General features: G+C 36.9%; 2 protein-coding genes across 3 annotated transcripts; one reads left to right on the top strand and one right to left on the bottom strand.

Moving 5' to 3' along the window:
- Positions 1–501: 501 nt before the first annotated feature.
- LOC107824312 (copper transport protein ATX1) lies at positions 502–3,987 on the bottom strand. 2 transcript variants are annotated; one of them, XM_016651060.2, is made up of 3 exons: positions 3,854–3,987; positions 1,700–1,775; positions 502–800 (listed from the first exon to the last, which is right to left on the bottom strand). In XM_016651060.2, exons 2-3 carry the CDS (start codon positions 1,752–1,754, stop codon positions 625–627), a joined length of 231 nt encoding a protein of 76 aa, XP_016506546.1. In that variant the 5' UTR covers positions 1,755–1,775; positions 3,854–3,987; the 3' UTR covers positions 502–624. The 2 variants fall into 2 exon arrangements, with proteins under 2 accessions (XP_016506546.1, XP_016506545.1); XM_016651059.2 differs by lacking the exon at positions 3,854–3,987 and adding an exon at positions 3,172–3,328.
- A 1,744-nt stretch (positions 3,988–5,731) lies between these two features.
- LOC142167812 (uncharacterized) lies at positions 5,732–13,595 on the top strand. Its single transcript, XM_075227816.1, has 2 exons — positions 5,732–8,316; positions 13,202–13,595. The coding sequence occupies exons 1-2, from the start codon at positions 7,930–7,932 to the stop codon at positions 13,220–13,222; spliced, it is 408 nt and encodes a 135-aa protein (XP_075083917.1). The 5' UTR covers positions 5,732–7,929; the 3' UTR covers positions 13,223–13,595.
- Positions 13,596–23,214: the final 9,619 nt, after the last annotated feature.

The raw sequence follows: 23,214 nt of genomic DNA, 5'->3' as shown, positions 1-23,214 counted from the left end.
AATGAGAATGATTTAATTCTGCCCTTGGGAGCTAGCTTCACATTGTCAGCATAAATTAGCATAAAACTAGTAAATTTATGATGAATACCCTCGATATAGAAGTGAGTTTTCGAACAATCTATTACGACTTGCTAGAGATTGAAGCGTATAATTATTGTTGTATGATCATGTGAATTTGGTTATGTGTGTTTCAATCAAGAATGAAACCTTGGAACATCTTCCCTCAACAGAGAAAGAGAAAACTAAGCAAGGAATCCAATCGTTAAACCAATGCAGGAGGTTCCATCACATATACCTAAAGGAAGCATTTGTTTAAGGTACTTGCATTAAATTCCTGACAAATTTGTTTTCTCAAATTGCTTAACAGATTCAAACACCCAATTACAGTCATCGATAAGATCACCCTGTTTATCCTTCGATTTCTCTTACAAACACCTACATTTGGTTTTCTCAGATGTTTAACATGCACTTGCTATCTATATCAAAGAAAACAACACCAAATGCTCAAGAGCTTATTGCAATTTTAGATTAAAACTGTTAAAGCCTCATATTACACACAGGAAATCTTGATAAAGTCGTATAAAGCTCAAGCCTTAACATACAATTCCAGGCCATTAGACACCATCAAGCTGTACCAACAGCTTCTGCAGGCTTTTCTTCTGTTTGAGCCCGTTCCCCTGCTTCCCAGAAAGATGTTGGTTTTCCAGTCTTTGAGACGGTCTGGAGAACAGCTTCTGGTTGAACATTGCCCTTTACAGTCACTTTTTGCTCCTTCAGATCAATGTCAAAGTTTTCTACACCTGAAGATGGTTAATAAAGAAAACATGAGTCGATATTTTACTGATATTTATCTGTTATGAGACTATAAGCAAATAAGCGACTTAAGCTCTCGTTCTTTAGTCGTGCATAATGCTATCCAATAATCTCAGGCTTCTTGATAAAGCCCTTTAGCAAAATGGAGAAGATTCTGATCGGTGATTGAGTTAGCAGTCAAAAGAAGGAAAATTTGGCATATGGTGTAGGGTGACTGACTGAGTAAGAAAGATGACGAGGACTATAGAGGAGCATTCTTGGTCAGTTCTACTCATAGAATAGACTATAAACAACAATTTCATAGTTTACGCAAAGATGGATGAACCAACCAGAGCTGATGTTTTTTCAGAGATATGCAGATATGACAAGATAACTTTTCCCATAAAATAAGAAGCAAGCAAGCATGTGTACTCTGGCCTTTGCAGCAGTGCATGAGAGAATACACAATAGAAAGCGTCCATATGACAAAAGTAATGCTATGATGTATTCAGTTAATAGAGAATCAGAAGAAAATCTCAATCCCTTGTTTCATCTTATATGACTGTTTGACAGGGGACAAAGTTCAAGAAAGAAATAAAGACTTGACACATACTATACCCTTAGAACTTATGGTTTTAAACGTGCCATGACGTCATGACATTTCAATGATCATACGAGCATGTCATCAAGTGTAGAATAGGAAGTTTAAAGTCAAAAGAGTTTCTAAATATAGAAAGATATCATTTTCTTGGGAACATGCTCATATAAAATGAAACTAAGGGAGCAATATATTCTGATAGTATTAAGGAATAATCTTAAAACTGATCTTATCATGGCAATCATACATAGGAGGCTAGTAAGTTAAATGTTGTAAAGCACTAAGAATAATCCTAGTATAACTGTTTACCTTCCATTTTCCCCAACACCCTCTTTACAGCCCCGACACAGCCTTGGCATGACATGCCAACCTTGAGAACAACAGTCTGCCATCACAATGGTAAAACAAATTGCATTAAATTGACAGTTGCAGAGATGTAGAGTTATGATAGCATAGCATAAAAATAGCACATTCATCAACTAGGCTCCACGGCATGAGGCTTTGGTAAGTTTAAGCTACTTACTGTTTAAATCTTTACTAGAAAGGGCGCAGCTAGGTGGGTGGAAGAGGGTTAGCCGAACCCCCTTCGCCCGAAAATTATACTGTGTATATAAGGTTGATATTTTTTTCCATGTACATATATTAGATGTTGAATCCCCTTAGCTTCTTCGCGTATTTACTTTTTTTATTTTTCGAATCCTCTCGGTGAAAATCCTGCTTTCGGCACTGTTTTCAAGTGTCACAAGACTCACAACAACCGTTGAACGTATGATGCTCAACTTTATATAACGTTTAGCGACTGTGGTATCAGATGACCCCCCCCCCCCCCCCCAACAACCAAAAGAAGAAACTGAGAGTCTGTTTCAGATTTCGAGTTTATCTTCGACAATTTTTTTTTATATTTGAAGGTAGATATCTGTGAACCATGACACTTACGGGACCAGTTTAGTCTAAGTGAAATACTTAAGGGACACTTGGTCAAATCCAAAAGAAGAAAAACTGTCTTCCTTCATTCAAATTCATCAATTAATTGCTTTCTTGTTTCTTTGAGAAGATCTTGTTAACAAGCACTGTTTGAATCAATTCAACTACAACTTCTACTACTAAGAGCTCCATCATCGACACGAGTTGGAACAGCAAGATTCTCTTTATATTCTAGATCAACATAGCTTTCTAGATACTCAGGAACGGAACTACTTAACTACCCAATTAATAGTTGAATACAGCTACCAAACACAGTTGTAAACACAAAGAAATTCATTCATCTTCAAACAGTCATAGCTCATAATCATGCCAAGAGTGATTTTTTCCTATTAAAACAACAAATTCATTCCAAAACCATATCTCATCAGCTGAAACAAGAATGAACCAGATCAAATCCCCACTAAACAGGTAAAGCTTACCCAACCCTTCAACTAATTATTTCAAGATTACTCTTTAAGATTAACAAAGTCAGACAGCATATAAAAACCAATATTTGAATCTTCAACTTAGTTTATCTGCATATGGAAGAGAAAAGCTGAAGCCTAAACATTGAAAAGAAGAGGAAAAACCCTCATAATCATGTAAGAGTGATTTTCACGCCATTCAATCAATCAATCAACTACACTTTAATCTCAAACGCGTTGGGGATTTTCTTCCCATTATAACAACAAATTCATTCCAAATCCAAATCGAAATTCCTACTGACCATGCAAATTTCTTCAACCCCTTCACAGAACAAATTCAAAATTATGATTTAAAATTTACTAATTTGAAAAGAATAGGAAAATTAAAAGTACCTGAGACATGATGATGAGAAGAAACTTGAGAGGTTTTTGAAGAAAAAAAATGGTTTGATACAAAAAGTCAAGAGAGAAAATTTGGACCTTTCAATGGTGTGATATGAGAGGTGTCAAAGGCCTGCTATTTATACAAAAGGAAAAAAATAGTTTCTTTCTTATTTTCTTTCTATTTTGAAAAACAATTATATAAGGAAACCGTTAATTTGGGATTTGATTTAGTTAGTTGACCCACCGGCTAACATAATTGCTTATTTGGCTAAATTTCTAAAATCTGGTAAATTTAGCAAGTGTTTTTTTTTTTTGTTGTCAAAATTGATTTTAGAAAGGTATTTTAAGAGAATAACAGTTTGTGTTTAATTTAATCATTAGAGAAATGTTATGTTAGTATCAAAGAAATAATTTTGTGTTCGGTTAATCTTTTTAACGAGAAGTTAAAAAATTTAACTTTATTACTTAGAATCACTTACTTAATTTTTTAAAATACTTGGTCGAACACTTTTTAGAAATAATATCAAGCTTTAATATATACACCTATACATTTAAATTAAGAGTATTATATATACTTACAATGTTCAATGGACATATGATTTCTATTGAGATGAGTGATATTCTTTCACAAAAGTCTTGAATTTAAATCTGAAAAAATAGAGAACGTTCTAATGATTGAGTAGTGTTTTACCTTTGAGTGACCAACTCAGCATGAAACAAAATTAATCGGATAAATTAGCTTTAGAATAAGATGCATATATAAATAAAGAAAAGAAAGAGGTATTCGTTGGACCTAACATTGATTTTCCTCAACAAAACTTAATCAATTTTTATAGCTGTACAAAATCCTTCTTCCTGTTTTTCTTTTTTCTTTTCTATATGGTAGTAGACTAGTAGTAGTACATGCACTTTATAATGTAGTACTATGTCCTTTATGCAGTACAAGCTCGTGAACCGAAAGATAAATAATAAAATATTCTTATTCTCCTCTTTTTCCAAAGGACATGAAAAAATCATTTTTCTTTAAGCCATCCATTTCAGGTATGCTTAATTTCAATCTTGAAAAAATCGATCCCCTAATCTATATCCTTGACAAATCGAGTTAACTACAAGGAATTTCATTGAAGGGTGAACTTGGATGAGTTATCATTCAGGACAGAGTCAAGATTTTAACTTTATAGGTTTTGAATTTTAAAATAATAACTTCAAGTACTAATGATTGAGTTCTAAATTTGATATTTATAATAATGAATTTGATCCAAAATACATTGTTTGAGCAAAAGTTACTGCGTTCAGCTGAACTCATATCTCAACTTATGCCTCCGCCCCTCGTCCTCAAACACCAATGGACTGTGGTGTGCACGAGGATTGTTCAAGCAATGTTGACCTATTGTTAATGATCAATTTGTATAGTATTAAAATTAAATTTGGCATTTTGTGATTCAAAGACTTTAGTTTCTATAACAAATTAATGTTAATTTTGCATTATTTTTCAAATAATGTTGGCATGTGTTGTCGAATGACACCACTTGATTTTAAGTTGATTTCAAAGTCGTATATATGTAACAAATGTGGCTACGGCAGAAGACACATTTGAAGAGTTGGCAAATTACCTTTGGGACCTCGGAAAGATGCCTATATATAGAAGAGAAATATAATCTATTGGGGTTCATACTACGAAGTCCTCTCTTTATTTTCTTAGTTGGTTAGATTAACTCTGGAACCTCTCTCCCTTCTTCCTTTTCTATTTCTTCTTCCCTCGGAAGATTTGGTTACTAATTTGGAGTAATTGTAATAGTTTGAAGATGAACTCTTATATTAATGTACATGATTGCAATTCTCCCTGTCAATACAATTCTCCTTCATTACATTGGTACTTTCATTGTCCCTGGTCTACTAATTGAGTGACTGCCAATGTTGCCCCACTTTCCACCTGCAGTTTTGGAGAAGATCTACTCTTCCATCAAAACCGTACATGATTTTGGGTGTGTTTGGTATGAAGGAAAATATTTTTTAATTTTTTCATGTTTGGTTGGCTTAAATATTTTGGAATAATATTTTCCTCATGAACTAATTTTCCTTCAATTAGAGGGAAATATTTTATCTATCAAGAGAAGGAAAAACATTTTCCAAAACTCTTTTCCAACCTTCCCCCATTCCCCATTCCCCATCCCCACCAACCTTTACCAACCCACCCCAACTCCACCCACCCCAACCCCACCCTAAATAGAAATATTATTAATGTAGTTTCTTTTCATGTTATAGATAAAAAAAATTATTTCATTTCAACAAATGAGTATTTTCTTTTCACGATATAAAAAAAAATTATTTTAACAAAAAAGTACTTTCTTTTCAAGATGTAGAAAAAATATTTTCTTTCATTTCAACAAAATGATATAGTAAAAAAGTATTTTCTTTTATTGCAACAAAAAGAATATTTTTTTTTCATGATGTAAAAACAAGTATTTTCTTTCATTTCAACAAAATGAATATTTTCTTTTCATGATGTAGAAAAAATATTTTCTTTCATTTCAACAAAATGAATGCTTTATTTTCATGTTGTAGAAAATAGTACTTTCTTTTTCAACCAAAAAAGAGTATTTGTTTAGTTATGGAGCACAAATTTTAATGTTGTTTTGCGTAAAAAAGTAAAGCAACACATTAGTTCCTTTGGGTTTGTATAAATTTTCAGAAGAATAATTAAATTTTTGAAGAAAATAGAGTCATGAAAATAGAGCAAGGGAACATAAGGACTTGGGGGAAGGGGGTGAGAGAGTATCATAAAAACTTATTTTTCTAAAAAAAACTTTTTTCACTCTTTAGCCAAACATTATAAAATATTCTCCGAAAAAAAATTTTCACTCATCAACCAAACAAGGAAAATAAGTGATAAAACCACTCATTTTCTATGAAAACATTCTCCATGAAAAACATTTTCCTTCGTACCAAACACACCTTAGTGATAGAGTTACAAGAAAGTAACTCACGTATGCTCTCTAATTTTAGCCACATGGGGTAAGTGCTGCAAGAGATGCAATTGGACTCAACAACTTTGGCAGAAACAACCAGTATTTTAAAAGGTATTTTTGGGACTCGTTCGGGGCTCGCCCCTGGGCGGGTCATATGCAAAACGCCCTGGGGTTCATGTATGGGGCTTAGTTATGTGAGGCTTACGTCCTAAGCGCCCGACCGTGCGTCCTAAACACGCCCAACGCTCGGGGCTCGCCTAACAGTTCTAACACAAATCACGTGTCGAATTTCCTAATTAATATCGTTGACGTTCAAAATTCTTTAACAAATTAATGATAAAAGTTCTATTCATCGATAGAAATATGAAGATTGAGCGTAACTCTAATAATAAGACATAGTATTGTGAATTTATATCTTCACTTGTTATTGGTCGTGTCTTAGTTCATTTGTCCCTCCTTGTTATACACTTTTATTAATTTGATATCTTAAACTAATTTGTATTTATTCATGAAGGAGTAATATTTTAATTATTGTACTAATAAGATTTTATTAATTATTTACTTTTAAGAAAGTAAAATGTGGAGTTTGATCATTTCTTTTAAGGAAATTGTAAGTTTTTAATTATTTGAAAGTTAAATATGTTATACGTGATATGTATGCATTAGTTATATTTAAGAATCATGCTAGATATTATTTTTCTATGAGTTCCTTTAATTTTCTTTTAATTTTTAACTTTTAATTTATATTTTATATTTTTTTGTGTTATTATGTTATTTTATTAATTTATAAATTAAAAATTTTAAAGATCCATTGGGCTTACTCCCCCGGGCTTACGCCTAGCCATATATTTCACATATTTATAGTTTTCTTCAATTTTTATGTAATTTTACATGTTTATAAATATTTACTATCATTATATTATTTTATAAAATATTAAAAATTAAATACCTATGGAGCTTACGCCCGTGCCTCTGAGGTATATGTAAAACGTTTCACCTTGCCTTTTAAAACATTGGAAACAGCAATAGAGGAGGCCACCGTGGATGATGAGCCGGACAGTGTTGCGTTAGTTGGTGTCAATGAGAGTGACTTTGATTTAGTCGATGAAACCTCAATAGCTCTGGATCCACAATCTCTTGTTATTAAAGTTGGGGATACATTTCCAGAACTAGAGGGTTTCAAAGTTCTACCTATTGCTCTTGTTATCACATACTCTAAGGGAGAATTTATTCAAGTTGTCGTACTTGGTTTTCAAGAACCTGATTTGGGTATTGTTTCCTTCAACAGTCCTATGGAATTTTTTTACATTTTGAGCGGCCTAGAGTTGCTTACAACCTGTTCGATCAAATTCCTAAATCTAATGGACTGTATAGGTACTGGATGATGCCTAAAAATGTGACTGCCCAACATATGTTACTTCATTTTTCGTTTGATCCTGGTTCAGCAAATGGACTCATATCCGAAGGGGTAACACTGATGTTTGATAATAGTCTTCTATGGAATCTTCGCTATAGAATGTTTGGTGAGATGTTGGCAATTGGGATGGGAGATCAAGCAGGGGCTTTTGCATACCAAGTGTCTGATGGAAATTCTCAAAAAAACAACCATGGGTGTAGTTTCCTGTTTGCAAACAAGGAGTCGATTTTAATTTCTCTTAGTTACCACGATTGTCGAATACCTACTGAGATTGAGTAGAAATGCAGGTTTCCTTCAAAGCATCCTAAACCTTCAATATGGACATCAATTTTCCATGTACCACTGTCATTGTCTTGATACTATAGACAAACACCATCTCTAATGACACTGTCCGGAGCTGTTCAAAGTTGGCTCAAATGTCTTGATAATGAACCAGCAACTGTAGGGGTCTTTGTTTCTGCAGTTGCATCAGCTGTAGAAGATACACAGTCAAACCTTATGGACCAGATGCTTGACGAAATGCCTCCTTACTGCTCCAAGGTGTTCGATCCTAGGCCATCAGCTGCAACTGTCATTCTCGCGGCAATGGTACTTTATTTGACAAATGGACAATTAGAAGAGGACCATTTATTCATTGAATGTCCTCAACTGGTTGAATCTGGAATTCTAGGTTCGGCGATTGCATTTCAAGTGAATTTCACAAAGCAATTTGTTTGTGATGGTGATTGGAGAGGCAAATTTCAGGTTGCCAGATTTACTCAACTTCAGGTGAAGTTATCTCCCTTTGATTTTAGTGAGATTTTTTGCGAGTATTTAGCCTATTATACCCCATTTATTAGATATTATCGCACTACGAATTCATGCATGTAACTGGATAAATAACAGCCAGAGATTAACGATTGTTTTTGTCCATGTGTCCACCCGTCTTGGTCCCTCCTTACGCCCAGTCATACTTCACGCCTTTGACAGAGGTAGTGTCACGACCCGAAATTCCCACCTTCGAACCGTGATGGCGCCTAACATTTCACTTACTAGGCAAGCCAACTTTAGAATAATATTATCCATTTTTAAAACAATTTTTAAATTTATTAATAACAAAGAAACAAATGCGGAAGTAAAGTCTGAAATGTAATGATTAATCCATAAAAATAATGTTGTCTAAATACCATCCCAGAACTGGTGTCACAAGTGCACGAGCTTCTAGAATAATACAAATAAAGGTTTGAATAAAATAAATTTGTTTGGAAACAAACACACAGCTAAAGTAAAATAGACGGAGACTTCAGAACTGCAGACGCTGTACAGTTATACCTCAAGTCTCCTCTGGTAGCTGAAATCCGAGCAAATCTATGGTACGCCGTTGAGACCAACTCCGAAATCTGCACAAGAAGTGCAGAGTATAGTCAGTACAACTGACCCCATGTACTGGTAAGTGCTGAGCCTAACCTCGACGAAGTAGTGACGAGGCTAAGGCAGGTCACTTACATTAACCTGTACGCAATATTAGTAACAACAACGAATAATAGAAATAAATCAGGTAACTCATTTATAATAATAGTAATAACAACAATAATAGAAATAAATCAGGTAACTCATTTTTAATAGTTGAAGCCAATTCAGCAGTCATAACCAATTATTATTTTCATCAATTTTCGTTGCAGCGTACAACCCGCTCACACAACATATTCATTTTCAATCCTCCCATATGGACCTTTTAAATAAGTCTGTTGCGGCGTGCAATCCGATCCCCCAATATGGACTTTTTAATAAGTCTGTTGCGGCGTGCAACCCGATCCCCCAATATGGACTTTTTAATAAGTCTGTTGCGGAGCGCAACCCGATCCCCCAATATGTTCATTTCAAATCAATTCTCCTGCGGCGTGCAACCCGTTCCTCCAATATATTCATTTTAATCAATTCTTATAAAAGAAATTACTCCAATAAATGCAATAATTAATATGAAATTATAAGTCAACGAGCATACAATAATTATAATTTAATTATGAAACAAACAATGTCAAATATCAATTTATTATGGAAATCAGGAAGAAAATAGGCAGTTTACTATTTAATATGCTAAATGTCAAGTAGTAATTAATGCACATAAATCAAATTAGCATGTAGCAATTATTGCAGGAATTCAAGAATTTATATTTGACAAAGAATAGGAGAGAAATAATTTTTATAACAATTAATTCATGATTTAAAACGATTTATGATTTTTCAAGTAATTATGCAAACAATTAATTTGACGACGTATAGACACTCGTCACCTCGCCTATGCATCGTTCACATGTATTTCACATAACAAATAGTTTAAGGGTTTTATTCCCTCAAGTCAAGGTTAACCACGACTCTTACCTCGCTTTGCAAATTCCAATAAATTATTCGACCACAGCTTTTCCTTTTGAATTTGTCTCCAAAAGTGTCAAATCTATTCACAAACAATTCGATATACTCAATACGAATTATAGGAATTAATTCCATATGAATTTACTAATTTCCGGATAAAAATTCGAAATTCATTTAAATATTCGACAGTGGGACCCACGTCTCAAATCCCGGAAAAACTCGCGAAATTCAAACACCCGTTCCGCTACGAGTTCAACCATACAAAAATTATCCAATTCCGATGTCAAATGGACCTTCAAATCTTAAATTTTCGTTTTTGGAAGATTTTATAAAAAACTGATTTTTCTTCCATAAATTCACGGATTCATGATGTAATTGAGTATGGAATCATGAAATATAATCAATATAGGATAAGGAACACTTACTCCAATGTTTTTCCGTGAAAATCGCCCAAGAATCGCCTTACCCGAGCTCAAAAATGGAAAAGGGTTGAAAATGGGACGAATCCCATTTTCCAGAACTTAAGTTCTGTTTCTGGAATTTTTACCCTTCGCGAACGCGGTCAGTGCCTCGCGTTTGCGAAGCACAAAACGTGCCAGTCCAATTTACTCTTCGCGTTCGCGAACGCGAACAAGAACACACCAGAAGCCTGAAGACTGCAGAAAACCAGATTTTCTAAGTCCGAAATCATCCCGTAGCCTATCCGAAACTCACCCGAGCCCTCGGGTCTCCAAACCAAACATGCACCCAAATCCTAAAACATCATACGAACTTGCTCGCGCGATCAAATCGCCAAAATAACACCTAGAACTACGAATCGGACACTAAATCAAAGGAAATTTTCAAGAAAACTTTAAAACTTATATTTTTCAACTGGACGTCCGAATCGCGTCAAATCAACTTCGATTCTCACCAAATTCGGCAGACAAGTCATAAATATTATAGTGGACCTATACCGGGCTCCGGAACCTAAATACGGACCCGGTGTCAATAAATCCAACATCAGTAAATTCTTAAAAATCATTAAGCTTTCAAACTTTTAATTTTTCATCAAAATTCCATATCTCGGGCTAGGGACCTCGAAATTCGATTCCGGACATACGCCCAAGTCCCAAATCACGATACGGACCTACCGGAACTGTCAAAACATTGATCCGAGTCTGTTTGCTCAAAATGTTGACCAAAGTCAACTCAGTTGAGTTTTAAAGTTCTATTTCACATTTTAATCCATTTTTCACATAAAAACTTTTCGGAAAATTTTACGGACTATGCACGCAAGTCGAGGAGTGATAAATAGTGTTTTTTGAGGTCTTAGAACACAGAATTAATTATTAAATTTAAAGATGACATTTTGGGTCATCACAGGTAGAGATATTTGGATTTATGTAGAATGTGAGCTCTCACTTCAAGAACTCTCATCTTTTAGTCTTTTGATGTTGACATTAATTGCACATGAATGGTTTGAGAAAAGTGCTAAAAGAGCATTTACATATTTGTGTGTCAGTGTTAGAGTTATGGAGCATCGGTTTACATTGCTCCATTACTAAATCCTTGTGATGTAGCCAAATTCTATTCTTATTTCCAACTGAAGTACGTGTATATCTCCTTTCTATTTGATGGCTATTTGCGGGTCCCTGAAGATGGTATGACAAAGCAGGGATTAATTGATTCATGGTTCAGAGACGTCTCTGCTAGCTTACTTTTTGCTAATATCCCAGAACCTGAGTATCTCATTAGTGCAGCTACTAAGCTTCATGCCACCTTAGCCATTGCTAACACTATTTTTTATGCTCATGCTGGTGTCATTGCTGGTTCGCATATCACAAGTATTATCACTAAGCTTACAGATGCTGCAAGTTCATATGGTTTGTCCAATGATGTTAGCAATATAGATTTTAATAACAGGTTGTCCAATCACTATAGCTGGACCTTAAGAGCGGACTGAGTAGGGCTGTTCATTTGGATCGGATATCCGAAATCCAAACTGATCCGCTCAATTTCGGATTTCGGATTTCGGATATTTGAATCGGATTTCGGATTGTGTTTATTAAAATTTCGAATATTCGGATCGAATTCGGATTGGTATAATTGTAACCCAATCCGATCCGAAATCCGAAATTATTAGGGCATGTATAAATATTAAACTTTAATTTCGGATGGTCAGTACTTCCTTTACATCTTCCTCCAAGTTATTACCTTTACAATTACTGGATTTATCTATATTAGTACCATAGTACTCGCATAATTGCAGAAACATGAATTTTTCTTACTGTATTGCCTCTTTTACAAAGAAATATACATATGAGTTTGCAACTTTGAGGCATAATAATCCGATCCGAAATCCGAAAATTCGATCCGATCCAAACTTTAAAATCCGATCCGATCCGATATTAATTTGGATCGAATTCGGATTGCATTTTGTAGAATCCGAAATCCGAATCCGAAATGTGTTAAATCCGATCCGATCCGATCCATGCACATCCCTAGGACTGAGGGAGGCCTTTATCAGTAAACCTATTGTCTTGAGGAGAACACGAACAACTTGTGAGGGGGAAAGTAGTGTGGTATCGATTGCAAAATGTTTCGAGGGTGCATTGGAGCCGTTTAATTTGATGAAACTCGCTAGGTATCAACCATTTGACACAACATTTGTTAGCGTGATCCGTTCGTGTTCGACGTTTGCTCAATTTAGACAGAGGCAACAGATTCATTCTAATAATATAAGCATGGGACAATATCTGTGGTTGCAATTGTTAGTCCCTTGTTTATCATGTATTCAACCTCTGGATGTTTTGCTATAGCTGCAAGGAATTTTGATGAATTGGGAGAAGCTGATATTGTTTTGTGCACATTGGACTGCATCCGAGAAAATGTTTTCGGTGCTACCATGTTCGAGATTGTACCCAGGTTCCATCTAGTTGAATCCTATCTCATGGAAAAACAGTTTGCCGCTAATGTAATTATGTTCACAGTTGGTGTGCGATTGCTAACAAGCCAATTTTCGTCGTTGGTGCCAGTGGCTCAAGAAAAAGCCTTGTTGGCTTACTGAGAGAAAGACTTTGTGTTCTAACTAGGTGGCAGGTTTTTATGTGCATTTTGAACATCATGACATTACAATTTAGTTGGCTAAGGATCCAGATTAGCCTTGTGACTCAAAAGCCAGCATTCATTCCTTCTATTTTACTTGAGAACAATTTGTATGGAATGCCTGATGCAGCTATGGTTGAATTTGAAACTTCTATCTCTATTGCCTTTGTGTTAGCTCATGTACATGTTTACATATTCTTCTTTGGCCATACAGAACACTTTGGCTTGGCGATAATGGGTGGGGAGACTACAACCCACGTTGTTATTGGCTCGAAAACCTTGAGGACAAGGTTTTTATTGGGGGCAGGAGTATTGTAACAAATGTGGCTACGGTGGAAGACACATTTGAAGAGTTGGCAAATTACCTTTGGGACCCCGGAAAGATGCCTATATATAGAAGAAAAACATAATTTATTAGGGCTCATGCTACGAAGTCGTCTCTTTATTTTCTTAGTTGGTTAGATTAACTCTGGAACCTCCCTCCCTTCTTCATTTTCTGTTTCTTCTTCCCTTGGAAAGATTTGGTTACTAATTTTGGAGTAGTTGTAATAGTTTGAAGATGAACTCTTATATTAATATACACGATTGCAATTCTCCCTATCGATATAATTCCCCTTCATTACAATATACCTCTAGACTAGAGTTAAAGTTTTTCAAGTACTTCATTCTCTATTTTTACCTTATTTTGGGGTAGTATATATATCAAGTACTATAGTTCGTTAAACTTCATGAACTAGAATCAGAGATATTATATGTGTACATGCTCACTAGTTTGATTAATTTTTGCGCTTTAAGCATTTAGGACTTAAAATCTACTAGTCTGATTAATTGGGATTCATAAATCAACTCCTAGAAAAAAGTTCATGACTTTTGATTGGGGACGAAAGAATTCTTGCCATCCCATCATTACCCTTTTAATATGTGGCACATAATGCATGAGCATATTCTCAATGCGAGATTTAAGGGTAACATATGAACTTTGACAGCCATATATATGCTCCTTGCATTTTCAAATTGATTATTCCAAGTATTGGCATCAAATCCTATACATCTAATTTAATATACACATTTTGGTCTCGTACAGTTTGGTGAATAAGAGTCAAAACTCGTTAGTTACTCTTAACTGTTTATGAATTATCCTCAAGGTAACTTTGTCCACTAAGAGTAGCGGTATTCACGGTTCGGTTTGGTCGGTTTTTTTATTAAAACCAAAACCAAACTAATTTAATCGGTTTTTAAAATTTTAAAACCAAAACCAAACCAAATTAAATACAAACCATCGGTTTGGTTATTGTTGATTTGATTCGGGTTTTCGGTTCTTAATAAGCTAATGATAAGTCGATAATAGTAAAACGACACTATACAACAATATTTTATGTACTACTAGAGCATAAATTCTAATACCTACGGTGATAGTTTTTTTAACTATTTACATTTGAAATTGTAGCATATAATATAAAGCAGAGTATTAAAAGTGTAGCAATAATATAAGATAGAAAACTGTACCGGGTGAACTAAGTTGCAGTACATGATAGAATCAAAAGAACAAGCCAAAATAAAGGTTCCAAAGTACAAACATCACTTTGTTGAATCAATGATAAAGTATTCATTGTAACAAATTAGAATCTCAGGTTCATAAAAATCTTCTCAAACTTTAGCCAGTAGTTTTGCAATTTGAGTAGCTTTTTTTGACTTTTGTGATACATTTTTTTGTAACTTTTCTGTTAGGCAAAAGTAGATACGTAGGGTTAGAGAATTTGAGTCTCTTAAGGAAAAGTAATTGGCCAATTCCTATTACTTTGGGCTTAGGCAATCTTTTAAGATATAAGTAGTATAAACCAAAATCTATATATAATAATTAAAATGCAGAAAATATTTAAAATTACTTACAAAAAGATATGATACTTTATATAAATAGTTATTAAATTTTATATATAATTTATCGGTTTAGTTCGGTTTATTTTTCGATTTTTATAATAGAACCAAAACCAAACCAAATATTATCTATTTTTAAAATTTAAAACTAAAACCAATCCAAATCAAGAAAAATATCGGTTTACTTAATCGATTTGGTTCGGTTTTTGGTTTGGATCGATTTTTTGTCAAACCATGAACAGCCCTAACTAAGAGTGCAGTATTTGATTGGGATCTTTACACAAATAGCCGGTCATATTCATTGTTTATTTTTTCTAGTCATATACATAAATTATGCATTGATTATACGCAATTATATACATATAGTACATAAATTATGTATATATTATACCTTCATCGGCTATTTTTACTTTAAGGGGTTAGGTGGATGGCTATTTGGGCTAATTCTTCTATTTGATTCGAGGAAAAGTATTGGCGTAATTCTCAGAAGAATAGAAATACATAACTGCTGCAAAAATTTCAGGTTTGAGGAATAAGTCCCATAAGGCATCTTCAGTTTTTGTCAAAGTAAGTATGAGATATGGATTGAGACGAAACCAATAGCTTTTGCTTAGATCCTTTATTTATATTAAGAAGTTTGTTAAATATGTAAATTTTTAATTGCGAACCTAGTAACTAGAACTATGAATTTGACAGCAAATTCAGAACCCATAAACTTCAAGTTCTGGTCCTACCTTCTTCTAGGCGATGCGGTGTTACGTTGGTCCTTATTTGACTAAATTATAGAATGCCTGGTTGAAGGTTTGATGCAATAGTGTTCTTTTTGTTTTGAAAAATGATGAGAGGAGAGAAAATCAAGGCTGCCATATTATGATATTATGGAAGAACAAAATTATGGAATTCTCTTAAATGGAAATATGGTCATTTCAAGAGAGAACTATCTGTGCGTTATGAATAAGAAAATTAATGGGATAACACACTTAAACCTTTTTTGGTCCTAATTACTCACAAAAATAATTATAGTTGCTAGTCAAATTAATAGCCGGTAATATATATATATATATATATATATATATATATATATATATATATATATATATATATATATATATATATATATATTTGACTAACAAATGTAATTATTTTTGATCGACCGACCAAATTGTTACCTTGCACAAAACAAATGGTCCAAACAACTCCCTTAGATTTGGCTATTTGGTAATCCTTTCCCCTAACAGTAATAGTAACTTATTTAAAGAAGAGGTAATTAAGAGGAGTTTAGTTAAATAACTTTGTTTAATGCGTAAGTCAAAAACAATTGAAACGACAAACAAAAGAAGAGAAATAAATAATTTTAATTTATCACTTAAATGTGATAATTTAAAGTATTTTCGTAGTTATTACTATTCCATCTGTTACGGTTTAAGCGATATAGTTTCATGTTTAGTTTGTCATAAAAGAATGCCAGACTTCTTTTAACTTTTATATTAATCACCACTAAAATTGTACAAAGTCATAGCTAACTAAAACAAAAACATAGCTAGCTATATACATGCTAACTAACAATACCTCTGACCTATACAAACCAGCATGCAAACTAGATTTTAGAATATAAAACTTTGCATCGAGGTCTTAACTCCTATTGCTGATCTCACATGACAAATATAGGCAATTTCTCGCGTGATTGTCTCCCAATTGCGAGACTTCTTTTCAAAGATCCTTTGGTTCCTGTCCATCCACATAGCATAAACGCATTCAACATATACCATTTTGAAACTTTGAGCCTGCTGCGATTTTCCTCTGGCATTATGGATAGCCCAAGCTATATGCTGGTCCCAGGTTTGTGTGATCTTCTCCTTTCTTTGCATCCATTTGTCACGTCCTTAGTAGATAACTAAGTACACGGGCGGCACTTGATAACTCACTCACGATCTTGCACAACTTGCTCACGTTCTTGCTATGCCAAGTCGGCTTTACTACACTCAAGATCGTTAAGAGAATGGTAGAAAGAACACAAGAGAATTATTAAAGGAAGCTTTGTATTAGAGAGAACTTGAATTGTTTGCTTGATAAATTACAAATGAATGACCCCCTTTATATACTAGTCTCCTAGGGGCTAGTGTGTAAATATTAATTGTTACACAAGTCCTTAATATTTACAAGATAAGGGCTTTCTCTAGAATTCTCTACAAGCCTAGAAGATTCCAAGGACTTTCCTAACAAATCCATAAAGCATCTAGGATCTTCCAAAGGAAATGTCCATACTTCTCTAGAATCTTCTCACAAATACTAGCTTTCCTCCTATGTAAGCTTCCACATGGTATTAATATATGCCAAATGGTGCCTATGTGGTATGGTGATGTGGCGGGTCGTCACACTCTCCCCCACCTAATGTTGGACGACCGCGGCGCAATGTTGTTGCATAAACTCTCGGATCTTATCTTTGAATTGCCATAAGTCTTCATATCGTTCCCACGTGGCCTCCTCAGGAGATTGCCCCCTTCCAATGGACGGGGAACATTGCGGTGGCTTTTTGCCCTTATTTTCGCCTGGCCTGGTAATCAATAATAACCTCAATCTCTCGGTCGTGTGAGGCGGTGATAGTAATAGGCGCTCGACTTGATTGGCCCCTACTTGGATCATCCTTGTCTTCATGATATGGCTTAAGCACGCTGGCATGGAAGACATGGTAGATCTTAAGATATGATGGCATGTCAAGCTTGTATGAGATCTTGCCTACCTTGGCGACGATCTTAAATGGCCCCTCATACTTGCGAATCAAATTCTGATGCATGCCCCGTAGTGCCTTGAACTGTCTTGGGTTAAACTTCACCATGATCATGTCCCCAACTCTGTAGGACGCCACTTACGGTCCGCAAACTTCTTCATCTTCTTAGCTGCCTTATCCAAGTAGGACTTAGCAGTGTCCTCCCATCCTTTGGCCACATGGTAAGCCCCCAAACTCTTTCCCTTGAACGCGGCTGGTAATGAATGTGAAGTTTGTGGCTGTTGGCCTGTGGCTAGCTCAAATGGTGTCCGTCCCGTGGACTCACTCCGCTGCAAGTTATAAGAGAATTTGGGCGATGTCTAGGAGCCTTGCCCAATCTTTCTGATGCGCACTTACATAATGCCTCAAGTAGCATTCTAGTAAGGCATTGACCCGTTCTGTTTGTCCATCAGTCTATGGGTAAAAACTAGTGAAAAAGTGCAGTTCCGTGCCAAGTATGTCGAATAACTCTCTCCAAAAGTTTCCAGTAAAATGGGGGTCTCGATCACTGATAATATGCCTTGGTAAGCCCCAATACTTCACCACGTTCTTAAAGAATAGTTTGGCGGCTTCCTTGGCAGTGCAACCTGGTGAGGCGGGCATGAAGGTAGCATATTTGGAAAACCTATCCACCACCACCATAATAGTACCATAACCGTCGGACTTCGGTAGGCAAGTGATAAAGTCCATAGTCACGCTCTCCCATGGACGTTCTACAACTGGTTGTGTCTCCAAAAGTCCTCCTGGTTTTTGTTGCTCAACCTTGTCCTGTTGACAGACAAGACAAGTCTACACATAACACTCTATATCATCTCGCATGCGTGGCCAATAGTAGACTGACTCAACCAAGGCCCTAGTGCAACGTTGGCCTGGATGACCAACCCACATTGTGTCATGACTCTCCCTTATGATCCGCCGTCTAATGTATCCAAACTTAGGCACGTAGACCCGTCGACCTGTGGTAAGTAGTAGGCCGTCTTCGACCCAAAAACGTCTCGTATTGCCTTGGTTGGTTAACTATATAGGTTGTTTGGCTGCTGGATCATGTTGCATGCATTCTTTTATAGCCTCGCGAATGTCCCATCTTGTTGAAGTGATTGCAGCAAGCTCGGCTTTCCGGCTTAAGGCATCGGCTATAACGTTACCTTTTCCCGACTTATACTCCAGCACATAATCAAATTCGGCCAAGAAATCCTGCCACCGAGCCTGTTTTAGGGTGAGCTTCTTCTGCGTCTGAAAGTAGCTAGTAGCTACATTGTCGGTCTTGACCACGAACCTCGACCCAAGCAAATAATGTCGCCATGTACGAAGGCAATGCACAATAGCAGTCATCTCCTTCTCTTGCACTGTGTAACGTCGCTCCGTCTCATTTAACTTGCAGCTCTCAAATGCTATGGGATGCTTATCCTGCATCAAGACACCCCCAATGGCAAAATCTGAGGCATCTGTATGCACCTCAAATGTCTTGGCAAAGTCAGGTAATGCCAAGACTGGCTCCTCTATTACAGATGCCTTGAGGTCTTCAAACGCCCTTTGACAATGCTCCGTCCAAACCCATGGATTGTTCTTCTTTAGCAACTCAGTCAATGGTGCGGCCTTTGCTGAGTAGCCACTGATGAACCGACGATAGTAGTTAACAAGGCCAAGGAAGGATCTCAATTCAGTTACCTTTATAGGTGCCTCTCACTCTTGGATAGCACGCACCTTATCCTCGTCCATGTGTAGCTCTCCATTGCTAATAAATTTGGCCTAAGAAGTGCACCTTTGATCGTGCAAACTCGCATTTCTCCCTCTTGATGTATAGCTCGTTCTCCCGCAAAACTTGGAAAACCTTCCTTAAGTGCTCCATGTGCTCCTCCAAGGTGTTGCTATAGATGACTATGTCGTCTAGGTAGACTACCACGAACTGATCAAGGTAGGGATGAAAAATCTTGTTCATAAGGGTGCAAAATGTGGCTGGTGCATTGGTTAAGCCGAAGGGCATCACCAACCACTCAAAAGCTCCATATCTCGTCACACATGCTGTCTTTGGCTCATCCCCTTCTGCAATGCGAACCTGGTAGTAGCCTTTGCGAAGATCCACCTTGGTAAAATACTTGGCTTGCTCAAGTCTATCGAACAAGTTAGCAATGAGCGGAATCGGGCACTTATTATTCACTATGACCTTATTAAGTGCTCGATAGTCTATGCACAAGCGTAGTGATCCATCCTTCTTCTTCTGGAACAATACTAGTGCGCCGAAAGGTGCCTTTGATGGGCGAATATGACCAGCATCTAGCAGCTCTTTTAATTATTTCCTGAGCTCTTCTAGCTCAGGCGGTGCCATACGATATAGGGCAAATGCGGATGGCTTAGCCCCTGGCTCCAACTCAATCTTGTGATCCACCTGTCGCCTAGGCGGTAAATGCTTAGGCAACTCCTCGGGCATGACGTCTTTATTTTTCTCAAGCAACTTCTCTATGCAAGGCGACAGTGTCTCTTGAAAACTCTTGTCTTCCTCCAGACTTGTAATGGTTGCCACGAACGTCGGCTCCCCCTTCTTGATCCCCTTGATAACCTGCATAGCTGAGAGTTGTGCTTGGATCTGTCCGTGTGGCATAGTCATTGTAGGTACCATGCAAGCTCCTTCTCGCTCCATAACCAAGAGATGTTGGAGGTAGGGGTCGATCAAAGTATGACAATGTCTAAAGAACTCTTGCCCCAATATGATGTCAAAGATATCCATAGCGGTTACAGTAAAGTTTGTCATACCTTTCCAAGTTCCCAATTTGACACCAACTCCATTAGCTACCCCACGAGCATTCTGTACCTCGGCATTCACAGTCTTGACGCGAGAGTTGGTTGGAGCAAGCTTCAATTCTAGTCTCTTTGCGACAGCCTCAGTCACGAAATTATGAGTTGCTCCAGTGTCCACTATTGCACGAGCAGGCTTGTTGTTGATGATGAGATCCACTTACTGATTGCCATTCTCGGTAGGTTGTATAGCTTGCTTCGTGACGGCACCACATAATCCGATCATACCCAACTGTGCAGTTCTCGAACTCTCTGCTTGCGGCTGCTCCTTCCGTCCACGGACCATGGCGGTGAGGCTCTTTAGGTCAGGACAACTCCTGAAGCTGTGCGGCCCTCCACATATGTAACATCCCTTATTCTCGGCCTGCGCCTTCTTCTCGGCGTAGCCCTGACGGCCACTCAACTTTTTGGAATCTTGAGTCTTGTAATATTGTTGTTATATCTCCTTGCCTTTTTCACGGTCTCCCCCACCTTTGGCATTGTTAAACTTTGATTCTTTGACTTTCCCTTTGTCGTGCTTGTCATGCCTAAAATCCATCAATGATTCGGCCTCCACTATGTCTTGGTCTATATTTGCGACTTGTCGGCGTTGTAACTCCTGCTTAGCCCAATTTTGCAACCCGTCCATGAAGTGGAACAACAAGTCATCATTGGTCAGGTTGGGGATTTGAAGCATAAGGGTAGTAAACTCCTTGACATAGATACGTATGCTCCCTATTTGCTTCAACTCCCTAAACTTGCGCCTTGCCACGTACAAGACATTGTTTGGAAAGAACAGTCGCTTGAACTCGGCTTTGAACTGATCCCACGTGTTAATAATACATAGACCTTTATCCACGCCGGCTATCTTCCTTCTCCACCATAGCATGGCGGTCTCTGAGAGGTACAACACTGCAGTGTTGATCATGGCCTCGTCGTCCTTCACTTTGTCGTGCTTGAAGTAGTTCTCCAAGTGCCAAAGGAAGTTTTCCACTTCTTGTGCATCACGAACACCTTTGAACATCGGGGGTTTGGGAGCCTCGATCTTGTCCTCCCTCGTCACCACAACATTGCTGGCTGCCTCGGTCACGCCAACACTAACATGCTCTTCGAGTGACTCTATCTTTGCCTTCATAGCATCGATAGTACTCAAAGCCTCCATGAGTCGGCACTCTAAGGCAGTGATGGTTTGCCTTAGCTCCATCTCGGTTTGTGTACGTCCCTCCAAGTCATTTCAGATACTCTCAATCTCTTCAAGAGTGTGCCCCTCAAGAACACTAAGGGTTCCTTCCACCTTCCCCAAGCGTTGGCCAAAGATCTCCACGATGTCCATCCCCGCGTTCATCTTCCTCACCCACTCTTTACCGAGCGAGACGTCCTCGGGTGGACCTCCACTTCATCCTCGCTCGCCTCAGTGGCAGATGGCTCTTGGGATGTAAGCCCTTCGTTTGACACAACTTCGGGTGGCACCTCCTGGCTCTTGTTGGTGGCATTACTCTGTTTGTTACGGCCACTCTTGCCGGCAACATCTTGGATGACGTTGGCTTGGGTGTTGGCAACGTTAATTTCTCCGTCGTTCGCCATTCCCTTAGTTGCAACCTTTGCTCTGATACCACGTTGTCACGTCCTTAGTAGTTAACTAAGTACACGTGCGGCACTCGACAACTCGCTCACGATCTTGCACAACTTGCCCACGTTCTTGCACAACTTGCTCACGTTCTTGCTATGCCAAGTCAGCCTTACTACACTCAAGATCGCTAAGAGAATGGTAGAAAGAACACAAGAGAATTATTAAATAAAACTTTGTATTAGAGAGAACTTGAATTGTTTGCTTGATGAATTACAAATGAATGGCCCCCTTTATATACTAGTCTCCTAGGGGCTAATGTATAAATATTAATTGTTACACAAGTCCTTAATATTTATAAGATAAAGACTTTCTCTAGAATTCTCTACAAGCCTAGAAGATTCCAAGAACTTTCCTAGCAAATCCATAAACATCTAGGATCTTCCAAAGGAAATATCCATACTTCTCTAGAATCTTCTCACAAATATTAGTTTTCCTCCTATGTAAGCTTCCACATGGTATTAATATATGCCAAATGGTACCTATGTGGCATGGTGACATGGCGGGTCGTCACACATTGCTGTATTCTTTTCCATACAGACTTAGCAAATTCACATTCAGCAAAGAGATAGTCCCTTGTTTCCACATGTTTGCATAGTATACAAGTCAGGTCAACTGTTAAACCCAAGCCACTAGTCGATCAATTGTTGTTATTCTACGTTGTAGTTCCAGCCACATAGTAAACTTAGCTTTAGGCCTAGCATCATTTCCAAACATGAGACACTTCCAAGGCACCTGCACAGAGATAGGAATTACTCCCTTTGTTTCAATTTAGATGACACACTTTCTTTATTAATCTGTTCAAAAAAGAATGACACATTTCTATAATTGAAAATAATTCAACTTTAAACTCTTCATTTTATCCATTTTACCCTTAATGAAAAACTTTTATAACTACACAAATGTCACGACCCCACAAAACTTTTACCCCTTAAGTTTTTAAGATGACAAGTTTTAAATTTTTTTTTTCTTAATATCCGTGCAAAGTCAAACTAACTTATCTAAATTAAAACGGAGGGGATAACAATTTAACTTTAAATTTTTTATTTTATCTTTAATGAAATAATTTATAGTAACATAAATATCTATAATTTTTTTTTAAGATCACTACAAGTTTTAAGAAAATTATTTTAAAATATATTTTAAACTTATTATTATAGTACTATAGTATATGAAGCCTGTTGAA

This window comes from Nicotiana tabacum, chromosome 13 (genome assembly GCF_000715075.1).
Source record: "Nicotiana tabacum cultivar K326 chromosome 13, ASM71507v2, whole genome shotgun sequence".
In the NCBI taxonomy this organism is placed as follows: Eukaryota; Viridiplantae; Streptophyta; class Magnoliopsida; order Solanales; family Solanaceae; genus Nicotiana; species Nicotiana tabacum.
This window is presented reverse-complemented; position numbering and strand designations above follow the sequence as displayed.

What these genes read in the sequence shown, in the direction of transcription:
- LOC107824312 (XM_016651059.2), bottom strand. An exon ending in GGTGTTGGGGAAAATGGAAG is followed by an intron (nt 801 to 1,699) that starts GTAAACAGTTAT and finishes AACCATCTTCAG; the next exon opens with GTGTAGAAAACTTTGACATT.
- LOC142167812 (XM_075227816.1), top strand. Translation starts at nt 7,930, where the DNA reads ATGACACTGTCCGGAGCTGTTCAAAGTTGGCTCAAATGTCTTGATAAT. An exon ending in CCAGATTTACTCAACTTCAG is followed by an intron (nt 8,317 to 13,201) that starts GTGAAGTTATCT and finishes TTGGCCATACAG; the next exon opens with AACACTTTGGCTTGGCGATA.